The sequence below is a fragment of the Spinacia oleracea genome, chromosome 5 (genome assembly GCF_020520425.1).
Source record: "Spinacia oleracea cultivar Varoflay chromosome 5, BTI_SOV_V1, whole genome shotgun sequence".
Lineage (NCBI taxonomy): Eukaryota > Viridiplantae > Streptophyta > Magnoliopsida > Caryophyllales > Amaranthaceae > Spinacia > Spinacia oleracea.
Window position 1 is genome coordinate 19501768 of NC_079491.1, and position 18886 is coordinate 19520653.

An 18886-nucleotide genomic window follows, 5' to 3' on the forward strand; every position below is an offset into this window, starting at 1 on the left:
CAGAACTTCTTATTGCAAATTTTTTTCCCACATATGTTGCATGTTTTGTTTGGAACTAAAACGTATGAGGATTCATACGTTGTAGAAGAAGATTGGGATTGAGAATATGAGCTCATTTGAAGGTGAGTTGGGAATTAGGAAAAATATGAGTTGGTTAAGGGGAAGAACAGAAATTTGTAGTGAAGAGTTGCAGCGGCTCCCCCTTTAAATAGAGAAGGATTACCAACGGCTAGTTTTTTTTAAAAAAACTAGCCGTTGGTGAGCAGGGGTATCTGGTGAAATTACCATAAAGCACAAGGGCACCTGGTGAAAATTTAAAAAACCTCAGGGGTACCTGGTGAAATAAATTACGAGGGTACCTGGTGAAAAAAAGTTTCTAACGGCCACTTAACGGCAGGGTTAAGTCATGCGAGAAAATGAAACCTGAGGGGTACCTGGTAGATTACTGAAACAACGAGGGTACCTGGTGAATTAACTTAAACCTCGGGGGTATTTCATGAAATATCCGTTAAGAATAAGATATGGGACTTAACATGAAAAGAGAAATGGTGACTCTGCTCTCCGCAAAGCAACAAGCATAAAGCGTGATTTCATTCACCATTGCAATCCAAAATTTCAGATAACAAAATGATTTATTATTCCAAATAGCAAAATCCATCAAGATCTACAAAAGGTTTTAAGGGTGACTAACAAGTTGAAATAAAACTACACATCAAATGTCATGGCACAGTTTCAACAGGCCAGCAGTATTATACCATTACATCCTTTTTCTCATCGGCATGGTACCACGTTTAGTGATCTGCAAACAAAAGACAGATGTATTTAAATACCTTTTTTCAACATTGAATTATATGTGATTTTATTAGCAGCCTTGTTTAGCAATAAAATGTTCAAAAGGACCCAGTTGCTGATTATAGAAGTTAATTGATGAATCAAGTTACAGATAAATCTCCATGTCGAGGATTTGTTTACATAGCAATTTATAAATAAGGGTGTAAACCATGTTTGAATTCTGTCACAATGAGGTACTTGAATGAGGACATGACGAACATAAAGATAAATTTCAATCAAGTCTTAAGGTCTGTGCAACAGCATAATTTAGAAGTACATAAGCTGCATATGCACCTCTGCAATATGCTTTGTAAGCGGAGAGGATAAGCAGCAAGAGGATACAAAAACCGTACAAGTGCACACAACAATAGACCTTCCGTTGATTCCTTAGCTTTCTGTCAGGTTAAAACCTCAAATTAACAACAATGGGTTGAGGTCATTTTAAAAGAGTTTCGCAAATTTACCATAACTATCCATTGGTGCAAAAAATTTTTGCATCTTCACTGTGATGTAATATCTCTTCCAAAAACTTAGAAGAGTATCAGTAATACAAGAATTTAACATGTTAAATCTAGGCAGTGGCATATGACCTAAATATAAGATAATCCTAGAACTTCTCTCAATAAACTGTCGCCTATTACTTTGGGGCAGAAGTTGTATTACTTCTCAAGTCTGGATTGAGGATTCTAATCCAACTGCCCCTAAAATGAAATGCATTTTTGACCTTGACCAACAGCACAAAAAAGGATGTCAAACTGAAAAGGCGTCTTCCACTTATTCCTTAGACCATACTCCAGTAAGGATTCAGAGCCCAACCAAGAACATCTAGACAGTTTGAGATACTCGACCAAGCTTCGGCTTACTTGATACTGTTCTGTGGTTTCACAGAACACATTCGGTCTAACCAATATTGCTCCGCACTTTATCGTTATCCACTCATACTGTTTCCCATTGTTTCCCAGCATCTTGTATTTACAATTGAGAAACACCAAAGAGGAAAGAAAAACAGAACAAACAGTCTAACTAATCCACCCACTGTTCCACATTTCCACTTTCTCTCTTTACATCTACAACTCCCGGTTGACCAAACAGCCTAAAAAATTTAGTCTACTAATGCGTACATCTTTGCTGGAGCAAGGGTACAGCAATTACTTGGGGGGGGGGGGGGGGGGGGGAGGGGATAGGCTCATGAATCCCAAAGTTTTCAGTTCTGACAATTGAGGAGTACACATAGTTAATTTCCTCAAAGTAAACACTTCCTAACTTTACTGGTCAGGATAACAACCTCATGTGGAAGTGTGAAACAAACAGGCTACAAGTTGGTGCAACACTGAGATTATTAGAAAACCAGGCAAAACTAGCTGAATCTTCATCAATTAAGATGCTTGACCCTGAAAAATACCTGTCGTGCTCTGGCTGATACAAGAGCACAACACAAACTAGATATGGACACATTAGATGCGCACAACACAGGGAAGAGAAAACTGAGGATCATGTTTTTATAAGAAAACAGACTAGCTTTCTTCCTTTCCTCAACAAAACTGTGTTACTTTGCCACTTAAACTATTTCACCGTCCGTTTTGACGCATAACGGACAAGGGTTTTTGGGCGTGATCCTAGAAACAGAACAAAAGCGTTATTTATATGTATCAAATATATCTAACGAGTCCAACACTTCTGAAGATATCGAGTGACACAGCTACACCTTCGTAAAGAATGATTAGATTTTGCTTCTAAAATCCTCGATCTAGATTTGAGGACACTAATTAACAAAAAGGCTGAGTATAATTTTTCACTTGTCCCCGAGCCTTATCTAATTTTGAAAGCTTATCAACCACGTCCCCATATCTTAAATGTAAAAATTTCCATAAGTCCACTCCTTATCCTAATATTTTTGGGGTAAATTTGTGAAAAAACACCTTTTTATAACCAAAAGTGTGTGAAATAAGACCTTTTATAATCTTCTTTTTGTGAAAAAAAACCCTTATTGACACTTATTATAAAAGACACCATTTGGCAAGATTCCGGACAAAAAGTCATTTTTCTGGCCTTAGCCCTTTTTATTTTCTGTTCATATCCATGTGTGATTCTCACTCATATCAAAAAAGTTTCTTATGATATCATCAATTACCAATGTCTGCACAAATTTAACATTTGCAAAGCTATATAACAAAGAAGTCATCTAATTACTTTTAAATCATACTATATTTGAATAGCAATGGTGGAAGTAGAGAGAAAAAAGAAAGGGGGTTTATGAGAGGGAAGAAATGGGGTTTTATTTGTCTTCCAAATCTTTCCAACATTGAAAGGATTTATTTTATGAAAGTAGATCCCTCCAATTCCTTTCTCTTCCCTTCCCTCTCCCAAAATCATATCCAAAAATAGAGGATAAATCCCTCACTTCCTCTCCCTTCCTTTTCCCTCGAAAATGTTAGTGATGTAGCATTATAGCAGCAGTAACATAGTAACATACATCTCAAAAGCCCTAATAGTCATATAGTTCAAACGCTTACCCATAGCTCTCATTTAGAAACATGTTGCTCATAAGAAAATCTGTGTTCTATGAGGTCATTGCTACTAATCAAGCTCTTAAGCAGGCTATAATTGCTCAAATGCCTAAAAGGATTAAGAAAAAAAAACTGCGTGTGATCAGTCTGTATTGTGGTTCATTACTTAGTCTTTAGTCCTACATTAATGTCCAAGAAAATTCAATTATTTTTCCAAAAGTACCAAACACATACGACGCCTTAAATGGGTAAGAATACTCCAGTGTGATCCTTCCAAAAAATAAGAACGCATAAAAAAGCTTTCTGCACAAGTGCCAAATACTTCTAGCGAGTCGACAACTTTGAACAGTCCAAATAACATAAGTTGTGATTCTTGGGATAATAAAGGAACCTTGCAATACATTAGCACCCAGATACTATCTTATGAGCCAACATATAAAGATCAAACAGGAATTACAGACGTCATCCTTTGGCAGAATTCATTCCAAAACACTTTGATAGAAATGTGCGTATCATAAAATAAGGCCATCTTAAAGTTGGCTCAACTCCAGTTATTTAACCTAAGAATCCCCAAAGAAAAATGATCAATGGCTTTCAAAGGAAGCAATTCATAACGTTATCATGGCCACACCTTCAACCAATTCATCAAACACTAGTCAAGCAATAGGAGTTGAATATGCTCAGGAACAGCTCAACAACAAGAAAATTAACTTGGCTATGTCGACTAAAGGACGAGATACACAGCTACCACGAAGAAAATTTCTTGATCTTTACCCAATGGCAACATTAATCATCACCCAAAACCACCACATTGAGGCATCAGATTGCACACTTTTTATCTGTGTTAGTAGCCCATAAGTCACACTATGTTCCCCCACCCAGACTACAATATTTATAGCAACAGATCAACCCAGGTTTCAGCAGAATTTCAATAATTCCTCAATCAATTAAAGGCGCAAAACCTTAATGGTGTGGGAAATATGATAGTTTGAAATTTGAATGCACCGCAATCAAAAATCTGAATCTCCTAGAAAACTAAGAAAACACTGAGCTCTGGAGACAAAATTGAAGAAAAACAGTAACCTGGCTTGCACTACAGTCTACGGATAGGTAAAAGGTTCAACAAACTAACTGATGCGCTTTACTACCCATTTGTTCCAATTCCCAACTTCCCATATCTGACTACCAAGACAATCCAGTATCAGGAAATTAGGATTTATGCTGGAAAACAGCAAGAACTCAGAAGAAAAATGCATCAACAACTTCTATATAACAGTCCTAAACCTCTTTCTATCTTGTTCCACACTGCAACATAGACATTAACACTAGAAACTCGAGTTCCAGAAAAACTGATCGTTCAGCGCGATGATCCAATTAGACAGCCACGTGAACGGAAAAAACTTAACAAAGACTGTTAATTTCCTCTTCAATTCCCTGAAGATTAGCCCAAATAACAAGCTAATTTTTGAGAAATACCCAGTTCAACACCTCAAACATTCAATTCATTATTGGATACTACTTTGCACAACCCCATCTAACATAAACACTACAACAACAAGAACAAAATTAACCTAAATTGAAAAGGGGTAGAGTATTACCTCAAAACAATGCGAGAAGCAAGGCAAACAAATTCATTCAGCCTCAACCGATTCCACTTTAGGACCTATTTCCAAATCAAACCCAATTCAGAACAATATTAAAACAACATCCCCAGCTAAAAAAAATCATCAATTAAATGAAAAAGAAAACAAATTGGGTAGAGAGAGAAATTAACCATGGAGGGAGTGAGGACGATGATCCTTGCCCCAACCGATGCCGCGAGTGGACTCAAGGTACTGCTGCACAAGGTGGCGACACTTCTGGAGGTGGTTAATACCCTCAACACGGTAACACCACCGGAGTTTCTCACGGAGGATCTTAGCTGTTTCGATGTCGATCCATTTCTCTCGAACCAAATGCTCCCGCATTTCAAGCATTGCAACCGGGTCCTTGTATGGGTGCGCGGGATCGAAGTCGTCCGGCGGTGACTCGTCGAACTCTACCTTGAAGCTCTTTCGACCCATTTCGCCTCTCTTGCTTTCTCAATTCTCTCTCTCCTTCCTTCTTGCTTTGCAGTTTGCAACTGTGAAAGTCTGAGGGAATTGGGAATTAAGGGCGTGATTTTGATAGAGGCCCAATTACCCCCTTTCAGTAGAACTGTCAAACCAGATAGGATAATGGTCTAGTCGGGTTCAAGTTATTAGAGAAGTTGACTTAAATTGGGTCAGTGCTCAATGAAGATTGCACATTGGGCCCTTAGATCATTAAAATGAAAATTAAAAGTGATAAATAAATATGGATAATGGATTATGATTTTAAGGTTGTTAAATGGGTCATTGGATCGGTTATAAACGGCTGGAGTCACGTTAAAATTGTTTAATGTTGTGTTAATATTTCTATTCGGATCGGTTCATATGACTTCGATTTCGGTGAGGTCGGGTTATAAGTTGTTTCGGGATTGAACTCGGTTTCGGTTCGGGTAACTCCAATTCGAGTTAACCTCGAGTTTTTGAATGGAATTGATTCGAGTTTAAAACGGTTTTAGTCGGTTTGATTTGGTTCGGATTGAGTTTGGTTCGGGTGTATGTTGGATTCGGGTACTATTGTACTGATTTACTTTGGGTACCGGGGTCATTTCCGGATCGACTAAGTCTTGGATTCAGGTCAAGTATGGATCGGTGAGTCTCGGGTTCGGGTCAAGCTTAGATAAAATGTACTCTGATACGGTCAATTACGGATTGAGTTTGTGTTTCAAGTTTAGATCGGGTTAAGTTTATAATCTTGTGTTCTATTAATTGAGTTACTCTCGAGGTCGCGATATAATTCATATCACTTTATTATTCTATGATTTCGTGCCAAATAAAGATATTTTAGATTTCTATTACTTTGTCTCCAGATTATTTAACAGGAGTATAAATAGAACTTAGAATAAATTGAGCATTTTTCTTGAAACAAGATAATGTCCAAAGTAGTTCCCAAATGGAAATGAATTTATTAATAACCGTGATTTATGAATAATGCAAATAATATAATATTTTCGTAATTAAACAGGTAAAAAAAGGTGGAAAAGTGTATTAAATGAATAAAATTTGACATTAACTAAATATAAATTGAGTTTAGATGTATATCTTAAACGAAAATGATAAAGGTCGCAACATGCAACCTTTAAGCCGTGTCACAATGATGACATGACATGCTTATGTGTCATAATTTAAATTGAAAATTAAAGTATTTAACTTATACTATATAACCTATTATATGTGTTGTAGGAAAATCTTAATATTCTAATTTGTTTCCTTCTTTATAATCACTACCTTGTTACATATTTTCCTAGTAAAAATATTGCATTCATAGTAAAAATAGTCTGATGACGCATAACCTACATACGTGGCCCCTATATGTACCAATTAAACTCCGACACGTAAGATTGTTGTCGCAACTTGCGACCTTTATCATCACCCTATCTTAAAAGTATATTTATTTTTACTATTATGCCATGTGATTTGTACTATTTATCAATAACAATTATTGATTTGGAATCACCCGTTCCCGAATGTTGAGTATAGCATTTTGCATTTAACGAACACAAATAATTTCCATCATCTATGGCAATATGTTACACTACACGTCTACACCTACTAATGAAATAGTGTTACATAACTATTTAACTTTTTTTGAAACTAAAAATTTATTGATAAAAAGTCATACGCCATCAACAAAAGAGATACTCCCTCCGTCCCGGAATACTCGACCCGGTTTGACCGGCACAGAGTTTAAGGGACTTGAATTGACTTATTTAATTTAATAGGTAGTAGTTGATAGTGGGGTATTATTTTAATGTAGTTAGTGGGAGGTGGGTTAAGAGGTGGGGTTGGGGGAGAGTAGGGGTTGAATTTTTAATTATTTTTGTATGGAGTAGGGGGTAGGTGGGTTAATAGGGGTGGAGTGAGAAATAATATAATATTGTTAGAATATTTCCATTTTTAGAAACAGGTCAAGTATTAAGGGACGGCCCGATAAGGAAAACAGGTCAAGTATTCCGGGACGGAGGGAGTACTCCGTATGCATCTATGAAATACGTAACAAACCGAATCAAATAAAACTCGTTTTCTGCAAAACTACGATTATTGCACGTCGAACATCTTGTATACTTTATAACACATCGTTGTTTGATACAGCATTCAACGAGGAGGTCTTTTGATCTGTTGTAGTTTTGATATTGAATTAAATCAGATTCAATTGATTGTAAGCTTAGAACTGACATCTGTTGCGACATCACACAAATCTTCATCGATGAATCAATTTCTCCTGCATAATTAAATAATACACCAGAAATTTAGGTTCCTCTAACCCAAGACAAATTCGCCCTGAAATGAGAAGTAAAACCCTGTCTTTCGAGGAAGAACAGTTCCTCGCACAAAGAGGAAGTATTATTAGAATCCTAAAAAACAAATAAAATTAAAGAAAAGAACAACAAAATAAAAAGATCGGGGTTTCCCACGATAAAAAATCGATGGAAGCCCCTTCGAAATTCACTAATGGAGGCTAGGGTTTGAGAGAGGGAGAGGAGGGAGAGAACGACTCCTTTAACTATAAGGATAAATTGTTTTTACCAACTAAAAAATCGAAAAATTGATTTTACCATCTAAAAACTAAAATTTGTATTTACCACTTTAAAAAAATTTAAACTTGTTTTTTACCACCTAGCTGAAAACGGAAAAATAGATGAAACGTTTATGAACTACTTCCATTCCTTAAAGTTTTTACACTTACTATTTGCACAAAGTCCTATGCAATATTTAACCACCTAATATATCCAATTCTATCTGTGAAAAAATTATAGAAATTGATATTCTGAAAACATACCGAGATCAATCTAACATAATCTTACATGATAACATTTTAATGTATATGATAGCGAAAATTTTTGGTCAAAATTTTCTTACTTTGGACATATTTTTAAAGAGTAAAAACTTTCGCAAACGGAGGAGGTATATCATTGAAACGGGTGGGGTTAAACCATTGCACACTACAAAAATTGCCAATTCATTTTCCCTCTATTAAATTGCCAATTCATTTTCCCTCTATTATTTACGTAGTTAACTATGTTCGATGTCATGTTACAAGTTTGCACTCCTACCGTCCTACGTTTGTAATCCCCTTAACAAAAAAACACCCTTGCTGACGTGGACGGTATGGTGGGAATTAACTTAAAAAGAAACGTATTTTGAAAATTATTGAATTTTTATGCAATATTGAAGGAAATCGCTGTGGTAGAGTGGTAGCTCATTTTGTTTTTTTCCCTCCACATTTTCATTTAACTTCCCGCCATGTCAGACTGTTTCCAAGAAAGTTGTTAGACGAAATGAAGAAAGTGGGGTGTCTTAACTCAAAAATGTTGGTTAATAAAATCAACAATTATTCAAAAATTTCAACGGTCTCCAATTTGTTAATTTCCTACAACAAAGGAATGCCGTTTACATCTCCTCATGTTCTCATCATACACCCACGCCACATCATCTTCCATCTTTCTCCCACCTTTCTTCTGGTATTAACAATATTTTCTCCTGATTTTTTTCCAGATTCTGCATGTATTTTAGCTAAATATTTGTCATACCCCCCTTTTTTTTGGGTTATTTGATCAGACATTGTTAATCAGAAGTAAGTTTTATCTAAGATTATTGTTATTTTGTTGGGGGGTTTTTGGCATCATCTTTATGTTTGTTGATTTGGGTATTTGACTATTTTTTTCTGCTGTGCAAAAAAAAAAGTCAATTGGGTTTTGCCTACCAACTGTTCGATGAAATGTTACTTGTTGGTTTTTGGATGATAGAATTGATCTTGATACCCAGATTTCGACTTTCATGTTTGAGTATGTGTTGAATTGCTTGTACAATGAGGGTAGATGTTGTTCATAAGGTCTCTTCTTGGAAATGGTTACGTCAAACATGTAGAAATCGACGTGTTTGCTTCGTTAAATTGTGTGCTTGACATAGTTGTATTATGTCATATGATTTCTCAACTGCTCAATGTTGAGGATGAGCTATTCCTTGATTGAGTAATCAATTTGTAGACAATTTTCCTTCTGCTAGAATTTACAATACTATATGAAGGCGATATATATAGATTAGTTTCTGTTCTCGGTTTAACTAGTTTTTCCATTGCTTTGATTCATTTTGATATGCTTCAAGAATTGCTGTTGCTGGCAAGTTTTATTGATAGATTTCAACAGGTTGTAATTGAGTATTGCTATTTTTTTTTTATGTAGGGAGTTGCAATTAAGATCCATCTTCGAAGACAACTGAATCATAATCCATATGCTTTGTTATTGATTCCCACTGTACCTGAATTGATATAGAACTTCATCATTTACCCTGCTATGTATGAATGAGTTTTGGAGGTTTATGTCTCTGGGAAGTTCGACATTATGAATACTAGTCCAAGGTTTAATGTTAAAGGAAATGCTTTCGAAATGGTGTCTAGTCCAACTTTTGAGGCCGAAGGTAAGGATTGCAGACTATGTTTACCGTGCCTCTGAACCACAATCTTCTTGACATTACTTAATTTACTTGTTACACTGCAGTTCAAAAGCGTATGTCTCTGGTTGAATGGATAAACACCATTGTTCCTCACTTCTATTTGTCGGTAAAAGCTTCAGATGAGGAGATGAGGGCATCCTTGCTTGATGGCGATATACTAAGTCAGATTTTGTTCAAGTTAAAATACACTTCTAATGATGAAGTTAGTAAGATTCTTTATATTATCATTTTGCCTCATACTTCACCTGTAGTTGACCCTGCACTGTTTATTTATTTATTTTTTAAAGTATGATATCGATTTCTTTATAGATGGATGATTCAAGTCCTTCTCCAGAATCCAAAAAAAGGAAAATTCAGCGGTTTATCTCTGTCATGTCTGAAATTGGGTTGCCGAGTTTTGAAACATCAGACCTAGAGAAGGTATTCACTGCAACCAAAATCTGTGTTTTTTACTCCACAAGTGTCATTATAGTAGCTTATTATAAAAGGGCATAGAAGCATGATTATTGTTCCTTTTTCTTAGAGGAAAATATGTTGTAGGTAAGAAAATATGTTATAGGTAGGAAACCATTTTATAGGTACTTTAAGGATGAATATAAGTTCGGTTCCTGACATCTGCTATCTGCTATTTATATATTGAGATTCTGATATCTTCCTTCATTACCAGTCTATGCTTGGTGTATAACTGTGCAATTTGTTCTCTATATTTGACTTTAATTTCAACTTTGCTGTTTACTATTTGAAGGGATCTATGAAGCCTGTTCTGGATTGCCTTTTAGCACTCAAAGAACATTCAATGCCAAATTTTGGTGGCTCGGTTTTGAAAGCTGCGGATGAAAGGCGGAAGGCATTGTCAGACTCAAAGTTTCAACGTGCATGCAGTCCACTTTCACCAGGTTAGATATTCTCTCTCTATTTATGCCAAAAAAGATGTCCTGCATTGACAATAAGTGATGTTAACCCTCACCTGCAAGAAAACACATATGATGGCTCATAAACACATACCATGTTCGCTTAGCATATGAAGTACTCCCTCCATTCAATAAAAAGTTCCACAATTTCTTTATACATGAATATTAAGGATAGTTGCTAGAGGTGAATAAAAAGATGTGGTTGTGGATAGAGAGAGATGAAAAGGTAAGAGAAGGGTTATGATCAAGAGAGAAATGGAACAGTTCACCTAAAAGGGAAGTGTGATTTTTTAAAAATATTGAGGGACGGAGGGAGTATAAGTTTAAGAAATCTAACTAGCGCATTAAATGTCAATGGTGTTTAAGTTTTTTGTTGTGACCTTCTTTCTTTTCTGTACCTTGTGTTTCTCTTTTAGAATCACCAACTAAGCTACTGCATGGTGGAAATAAGCTCCATGAAGTGTTTCAGATGAAACAAGGATTTTATACCGATCTTTCTGCTACAAAAATTTCGGAAATGTTAAAGTCAAATAGCTTAGATGTAAGATTTTCATATTTGTGAATCTCAGCATTCTGGATCAAAATTACTTTCAAGGAAATAATTATCATCTTTTGTGCAGAATGCTCCAACTCAGTCACTTCTGAGTGTAATCAACGGAATCCTGGATGAAAGCATAGAGAGAAAGAATGCTGAAATACCTCAAGTACTTTAAGAGTTTGTTCTTTAGTATCTGCATGTGATTGGGAATTATGTTTGTAGTGAGTACATTATCTAATACTTCCTTTCATTTGCTCACATTGTTCCCTTTGTCAGCGTGTAGCGTGTCTGTTGAGAAAAGTTGTGCTGGAGATTGAGAGACGAATTGCAACTCAAGCAGAACACTTGCGCACTGTAATGTGTTCCTCGCTTTTTGCTATGAGATATCATGGAGTAAAAGCAATTACTCCATATTCATTAATTTTTTCCCTTTCCTGCAGCAAAGCAATCTCTTTAAGGCACGTGAAGATAAATACCAGTCCAGAATTAAAGTGCTTGAAGCTCTAGCCAAAGGGACTAGCGAGGAGAGTGAGGTAGTTCAATAGCAGTTAAATTCTGTTATGGTCTTGTTGTAGCTAACTACCCCATTTTCTGCCATCTTTTGACTTAAACATCGTCCATCTATTGACAGATCGTTATGAACCAACTCCAGCATATAAAGGTACAGTTAACAATGTGTATAAACTATGAATACGGAGTATGCTTTTGTGTTAATATTAAGCAGATACAATTACATTTATTCACAAAATGTGTGAACTGAATACTAGTATTGTTATCTGTAAACACTTGAAAATTTCATCATGTTTTGACTTGGACTGGATCAAGCCATATACAGTGGGCGGGCTAAACATAAGTTATAAGATTTTGGATCAATTTTTGTTTAAAACATCTAACCTCTGACTGACTCCTTGCAACTGGTCTCTGTTTCAATACCATACTTATAAAGCTATTTACCTTTTTAATATGTAATTTTGTTTTGTATGACCCATATCTACCGCTGAAATATCAGAATAAAAATTACGGCAGTTGTCTTAGATCAGATTGGTCAATCTGTGGAGTTGCTTCGTTGTTCCAGCCACCTTCACTGTAGCACCTACTCTCTTTGGGGGTGCTGGTTTTCACAAAGTTTACTAATTAAAAAGTTCATTCTGAAATAATTGATGTCATTGTTTTATTCCACTTATATGCTTCCTCCATCTTCCACTAGGGATAGATGTGGAAACTTTGACTCTTCTTCCTCTGTGAAAAACAACATTGCTTCCTGCAAGTCTATAATGGAAGATGTAAAATTTGTTGTTGTAGTATTACCTTTATTTGAACGTCGATGTCTTAGTACATTTTGTATGTATCTTCATAAATAGAATACATTTTAACTCTCTATGATAATATATTGGTTATGAGACTCAGGATTTTGGTAAAAAAAATGTTGCCAAATAATTATTGATAATTTCAATCATACTTTGATATCAGCTGGTGTCCCATGAAAGTGGTCATATGCATTAGAGACAATAAATATATTGTTTACTTCTGGAAGATGTGAAAGTGCTCATGAAACTTATTTGCATGCTTTGACATTTCAATTTCTTGTGAATAGTCTGAGAAAAGCAAGATGGAAGAGAAGAAAAAGTTTGAACAACAGGACACTGCTAAGCTGCAGAAACTGAAGGATGAAAATGATGTTGAGGTCTCAACATTGAAACAGGAGTTGGAAATGACCAAAAGGATGCATGAACTGCGCTACATGGAGTTAGAGACACAGGCCAAATTGGTGAGATTTGACTTAGAAAAGAGATTAATGGAGCAAGAGAAACTTCTAGAAGATTCAAAGGTTAAGACAGAAGACCTGGTTGAGGTCTCAACACTGAAACAGGAGCTGGAAATGGCAAAAAAGACGAATGAACTGCATAGTTTGCAGCTGGAAAGTGAGGCTAAATCGGTAAAATCTGACTTGGAGAAAAGGTTAAGGAAACAAGAGCAGCTTTTGGAAGATTCAAAGGTTAAGATTAAAGAACTGGAGATGAATTGTCAGACAAAAGATCAGAGATGGACCAAGAAAGAGCATGTCTATGAAGCCTTTTTGAAGATTCAGTGGTCTGGTTTGGAGGTACTTATTTAATTTTTTAGAATTTAGAGTTATCCTTTTAGCAAGAAAGATCAAATTTCGATCACTCTACATACTGATATACGTACTGCAACACTCAGGAGCTTAAACACACTTCAGATACCATCAAGCAAGAAATGTTGTTAACACAGAGGACCTACCTGGAGGAATTGAACCAAGTAGGTAAGAAGTGCCATCTTGTTCTGTACTTTATGGACAGTATTGATTTTTCCATTATCTAACTCAAGGGTTTTTAACTATCACAGGTACAAAGCTCAAAAAGTTAGCGAAAGCAGCTCAGAGCTATCACGAAGTTCTGAATGAAAATCGCAAATTATTTAACGAGCTTCAGGATTTAAAAGGTTTGTTTTCTTGCTGTTGTTTCAGCCTCGTGAGAGCTAGTGATGTTTTTTTATCCTACATTTTTTTACTCTTTGTTTTCTTCTTATTTTCACAGGTAATATTAGAGTATATTGTCGAGTAAGGCCATTCCGTTCGTATGAGAACCAAAAGCAAACAATTCTAGAGAGCATTGGGGAACATGGAGAAATGACTGTTACAAATCCTACTAAACCAAACGATTCTCAAAAGTCATTTAGATTCAACAAAGTTTACGGTCCTATGTCTACTCAAGGTTTCTTTTACTTTTCTTGTCCTCTTATATATAGTGTCTGTTTACCTTATGCTGTAAGATAAATCTTTTTTCTTCCTATTTTAATTGGCGGTGTTACTAACTTGCTCTTGACATGTATGTTGTTGTCATAGCTGAGGTTTTCTCCGATACTCAACCATTGATACGGACCATTCTTGACGGTTACAATGTTTGCATATTTGCTTATGGTCAAACTGGCTCTGGAAAAACCTACACGATGGTAACATCTTTCTTTGATTTCATCTATCCTAAAGGAAGTTATGTTTCCTTAATAGAGATATTCATTTTATTGGTCTTGTGGCAGAGTGGACCGGATAATGCAGCAAAGGAGGATTGGGGGGTCAATTATCGTGCTTTAGATGACCTTTTCCAAATCTCAGAAGATAGAAGGAGCTTCTTTTCCTATGAGATAGGAGTTCAGATGATTGAAATATATAATGAGCAAATTCGGGATTTACTCTCAAGTGATGGTTCGCAAAAGAAATATCCTTTTGTTACCGTTTTCTTCCCATGATGAGTGATAAGTTCTAGCATTATTTTTCTCCTGTACTTTTATCTAACTGATTATGTTCAAGTATCTTTTCCATAACTTGCATACACTTGGGATTCTAGCCACACCTCAAGCGCATGGACTTGCTGTCCCAGATGCAAGCATGCATCCAGTCAGATCAACTGAAGATGTTATTGAATTGATGGACATTGGACTATCAAACAGATCTGTGAGTTCTACTGCAATGAATGAAAGAAGTAGCCGCTCACACAGGTCCTTACACAATGTTATTAAGAGTTCATGACCTACTTTTTCTAATCCAATCCAAAATAATATGTTATGTTTTACTTTGATGGTTTACGTAGAATAAGTTCGACTATAATGTGAATGCATCATATCTCTATTTATCTAAAAAAAGTATTTATATGCGAACTTATTGTTTAACTACTGGTTATATTGTTAGAAAATAATGGTGAAGTTTACAAGATTTAAAAGTGAAATGAGTTTTATCAAGTTTATATTGTTTCTTGAGCTTCTGTTGCATAATCTTGTTTTGCAGTGTTGTCACCATTCATGTTCAGGGAAAAGATCTAAAATCTGGAGCAACCTCACATGGAAGTCTGCATTTGGTAGATCTTGCTGGTAGTGAAAGAGTTGACAGGTCTGAAGCAACTGGAGATAGGTTGAAGGAAGCACAGCATATCAATAAATCACTATCTGCTCTGGGGGATGTTATCTTTTCACTTTCTCAGAAAAACCCCCATGTACCTTACAGAAATAGCAAGCTTACGCAGGTTCTTCAAGCGTCTCTAGGTAAATTATTTCTTTTCTTTCCCTTTGAGTCAGTATAACTTATTCTTTGAACCTAAACTCCTCTCCCCACTGTTCTATATATGACTTGCCTCATGTTGTTAACTGAATCTTGATAGTTTGATACTCACCATTAATATTTCAGGTGGCCGAGCAAAGACACTTATGTTTGTTCAGGTTAATCCTGATGTTAGTTCTTACTCTGAATCATTAAGCACTTTAAAGTTTGCTGAAAGGGTGTCCGGTGTTGAGCTGGGTGCTGCTCGGAGTAGCAAAGAGGGCAGAGATGTCAGAGAATTAATGGATCAGGTGTTTTTTTTGTGACCTTATACATGCATGTTGTGTACTTTAATGGCTTACTCTGGCTGACTTAAATGAAGTACAATGACTGGCTTGTTTGACATTATGGTTAAATGTGAAAAACCCTGCTAAATCAAGCTAGAAAAATTCAGAAAATGGGCCTCTTACGATAGTCAGTTCGTCATCTTTAATGATATCACAGCCATTCAACTAGTCACCTCCAAGTGTTAGATGTTCATTAATTATAGCTAGTCTTGTTACTCTTGTACTGAGAACCTGAGATTTAGCAATTTGTACATGGTGCACATAAGAGAACATTGCATGGAAAGCCTTGCAAAGAGGTTCGTTGATGAGACTTTTTGTAAATGGGTAAAACTCAATGAAACTTCAATCAACAAATTAAACCAATGTCTGTCAGTAGCATCAGCACCCATTTAGCAGCTTCAGCAATCCAAAGTTTAACTTCCTCAAATTTAGAATTAAGTTTGGCTATGAGTTAGCAACCGCGTCACCCACTCTTTTGGCATGGGAAAACAGAAATTAGTTTTACAAGTTTCAGAATGTTAAAACAGTAATGTGTTGAAAGGGTTAGGATTTCATTTATGAACCCTTTTAACTTTGATTGAAATCATTTTCTCTAATACTTTTACTAGCTTACACATTCATCTTCACATTTTAGTTTCATCAACAATATACTTTATTTCACAAATGATTGTTGAATGAATTTCATCCTGATGGTTTTATTAGCGAGCCTCGAATAATTGTGCATCTGTCAGGCTTAAAGTCCTTATCAATCCAAACTATGCATTGCTTCTGAGATTGTGTTCCTTGATTCTTCAAACTATACTTCTGCATACATCAAGCAATATGAAATGTTACCATAATATATTGTATACCTTATAAAAGTTATGTGGAAATTTCAGATGGCATCACTTAAAGATACAATAGCTAAGAAAGACGAGGAGATAGAGCGATTACAGAAAGATCCGAGAAGTCCGATTTCAAGGCGGAGCTTAAAGAATGGTCCTTCATCTCCATCAACAAAGACCATTAGCCCAAAAGTATCAAGTCTTAGACGCATGGGAACTCGTCCAAAATCAACATCTGATCAGGATGACTTCCCAAGTTATTATGATCCGAGTATCGGTTCCATACACGAAGATGAAAATGAAGGGTTACGATCATCATTGTCCATGAATGACTTAACCGCTCAAAACACAACTGGTCTGGGGGATTCTAGTACTGATGAGAGGTTCAGTGAAATATCTGATGGTGATCTCTCTGTTGGAACAGACACTGAAACAAGTTCTTCACATGAGGTAGCCAAACCATCAAATATTGCAGACAAGCGAGCAGATAAGTATGTAGTTTAACTCCTTTTACCACCACTTATTACTGATAAAGGAGTAAATAGCAGCTATACACACAGGAAAAACAATGATGCATATATATATATATATATATATATATACACTGGTTTTGTGTGCAGGCCTAGGACGGTTTCAAGGATATCTCAACCATCTAGGTTAGCAACAGCTAGGGTATCAACCGGCATTTCTCGTTTGTCAGAAGTAAAGACCACCCTCAGAGCAGCTTCTGGTGTGTTATGCATACTCTCTCTCTTTCTCAATCCTTTTAAGTAGTAGCTAGTCCATAACCATTCCATGATTCTTTCTTGCAGCTTTAAAGAAACCTGCTAGTGGAAGCTCTTCCCCGGCCGCATCAGCTAGTCGCCGAAGATGAACATAGGTTAGTTGAAAACAAAAACAGTAAGAGAGAGTTCCATGAAAACATAACAAAGACAATTACCTTCAGTACAGTTTACATTCTGTTTTGTGTTAAATACTTAAATGAAGTCTGTGTACTACTAGATTTTGTATGTGATTTTTGTTATCTTAAATTAATTCCATCATATTTTTTTCCTATATTTCTTCTTGCCACTTAGGTGTGAAAAGGTGTGCCTAGGCGCTAGGCGACCAGGGTAAAACGTCTTTTTTGTGTTAGGCGAGGCGCATTCAATGAGGCGCGCCCGAGACGCATGTGAGGCGCACAACAATAATTTTTAATTTATTTTTTGTACAGTTAGGTGCATTGAAGCTTGTCTGGGTCCAACAAGATCCCTATCGCCTTAGTGCGCCTTTGAGTTTTTTATACATTGTTCACCACTTGTAATTTGTATCATTCTTTTCCATGTAATCTGGAACTAACAAGAAACAATTTCGTGAAATGTATATGTAAACTTTGTAAAGTACAACAATGCTTTTTTCACCGTATTTTTGCCTTTTACTGGCAATCTAAATGTATATGATTGTTTATAGTATGTACTTCGTATATATTAGATCCCTGGTATGTACGGATTTTATTGTAAAATTATTGTTTGACCAATTCTTTTTAATAAAATATGTTATTGATATATTTCTCACCCTAATTAAAGCTAATTCATAATTAATAAATATTGAACATATTCGTTAAATACATAATCCAATATGCAATTTTCGACCTACAACATGTTATGGAGTACATGTTTTATATGCGAGTTAAGCTAATAAATGGGGTCTAACCTTTTGAATTTTTCACCGTTTAGGACCTATACCTTTTTTTTTCACCGTTTGGGACCTCATTCCCCTTTTCCGGCCAAATTTAACTAGAGTACATTAAAAGGTTAGGTCCTTGGGTTAAAAGGTTAAAGTAAATCAAAAGTTTGAGGACTAACCTTTTCGTTTTTTCACCTTTCAGGACATGAACTTTCTTTTTTCACCTTTTGAGACCTCATTCAAGTTTTCATGTAATTCCAATTCAATTATTAAAGTTTCTAATCATTAACATATAATAAGTTCAAATTGAAATGATATGTAACTTAATTCATAAAAGCCCATATATAAATTGATTTGTGTATCAAATAATCTAATGAATAAAGAAGCAAAGAAGTATTTACAAGCTGATCATATTTTATATATTCGGTTATGGTGTCCAATGACAATAGAAGAATTAAGCAATATATTTATATAGTAGAGTACGATATTCATACAATTATACTCAAAGGTTTACTGGGATGGTGGAACTAAAAATACACTACGGAATTTTCCGCCCCGGGACCCAATTTGTTAGGAAGATCCGCCATTGATGGTATATCCTCACAATTATTTGTGGTTTGTTTGAAGAATATTA

General features: G+C 35.7%; 2 protein-coding genes across 4 annotated transcripts; one reads left to right on the plus strand and one right to left on the minus strand.

The window, feature by feature from the left end:
* Window positions 1-564: 564 nt before the first annotated feature.
* LOC110796426 (NADH dehydrogenase [ubiquinone] 1 beta subcomplex subunit 10-B) lies at window positions 565-5482 on the minus strand. Its single transcript, XM_022001484.2, has 3 exons — window positions 5113-5482; window positions 4937-5001; window positions 565-799 (listed from the first exon to the last, which is right to left on the minus strand). Exons 1-2 carry the CDS (start codon window positions 5399-5401, stop codon window positions 4970-4972), a joined length of 321 nt encoding a protein of 106 aa, XP_021857176.1. The 5' UTR covers window positions 5402-5482; the 3' UTR covers window positions 565-799; window positions 4937-4969.
* A 3184-nt stretch (window positions 5483-8666) lies between these two features.
* LOC110796424 (kinesin-like protein KIN-14P) lies at window positions 8667-18042 on the plus strand. Of its 3 annotated transcripts, none has more exons than XM_022001483.2 (23): window positions 8667-9038; window positions 9646-9880; window positions 9961-10118; window positions 10226-10336; window positions 10662-10812; window positions 11244-11368; window positions 11448-11531; window positions 11642-11719; window positions 11806-11898; window positions 11997-12026; window positions 12960-13469; window positions 13568-13649; window positions 13733-13828; window positions 13924-14100; window positions 14232-14338; window positions 14423-14601; window positions 14717-14881; window positions 15168-15421; window positions 15564-15727; window positions 16642-17078; window positions 17208-17317; window positions 17400-17467; window positions 17664-18042. In XM_022001483.2, exons 2-22 carry the CDS (start codon window positions 9805-9807, stop codon window positions 17459-17461), a joined length of 3249 nt encoding a protein of 1082 aa, XP_021857175.1. In that variant the 5' UTR covers window positions 8667-9038; window positions 9646-9804; the 3' UTR covers window positions 17462-17467; window positions 17664-18042. The 3 variants fall into 3 exon arrangements, with proteins under 3 accessions (XP_021857175.1, XP_021857174.1, XP_056685188.1); XM_022001482.2 differs by having other exon boundaries at window positions 8667-8925; XM_056829210.1 differs by lacking the exons at window positions 8667-9038; window positions 9646-9880; window positions 9961-10118; window positions 11244-11368.
* Window positions 18043-18886: the final 844 nt, after the last annotated feature.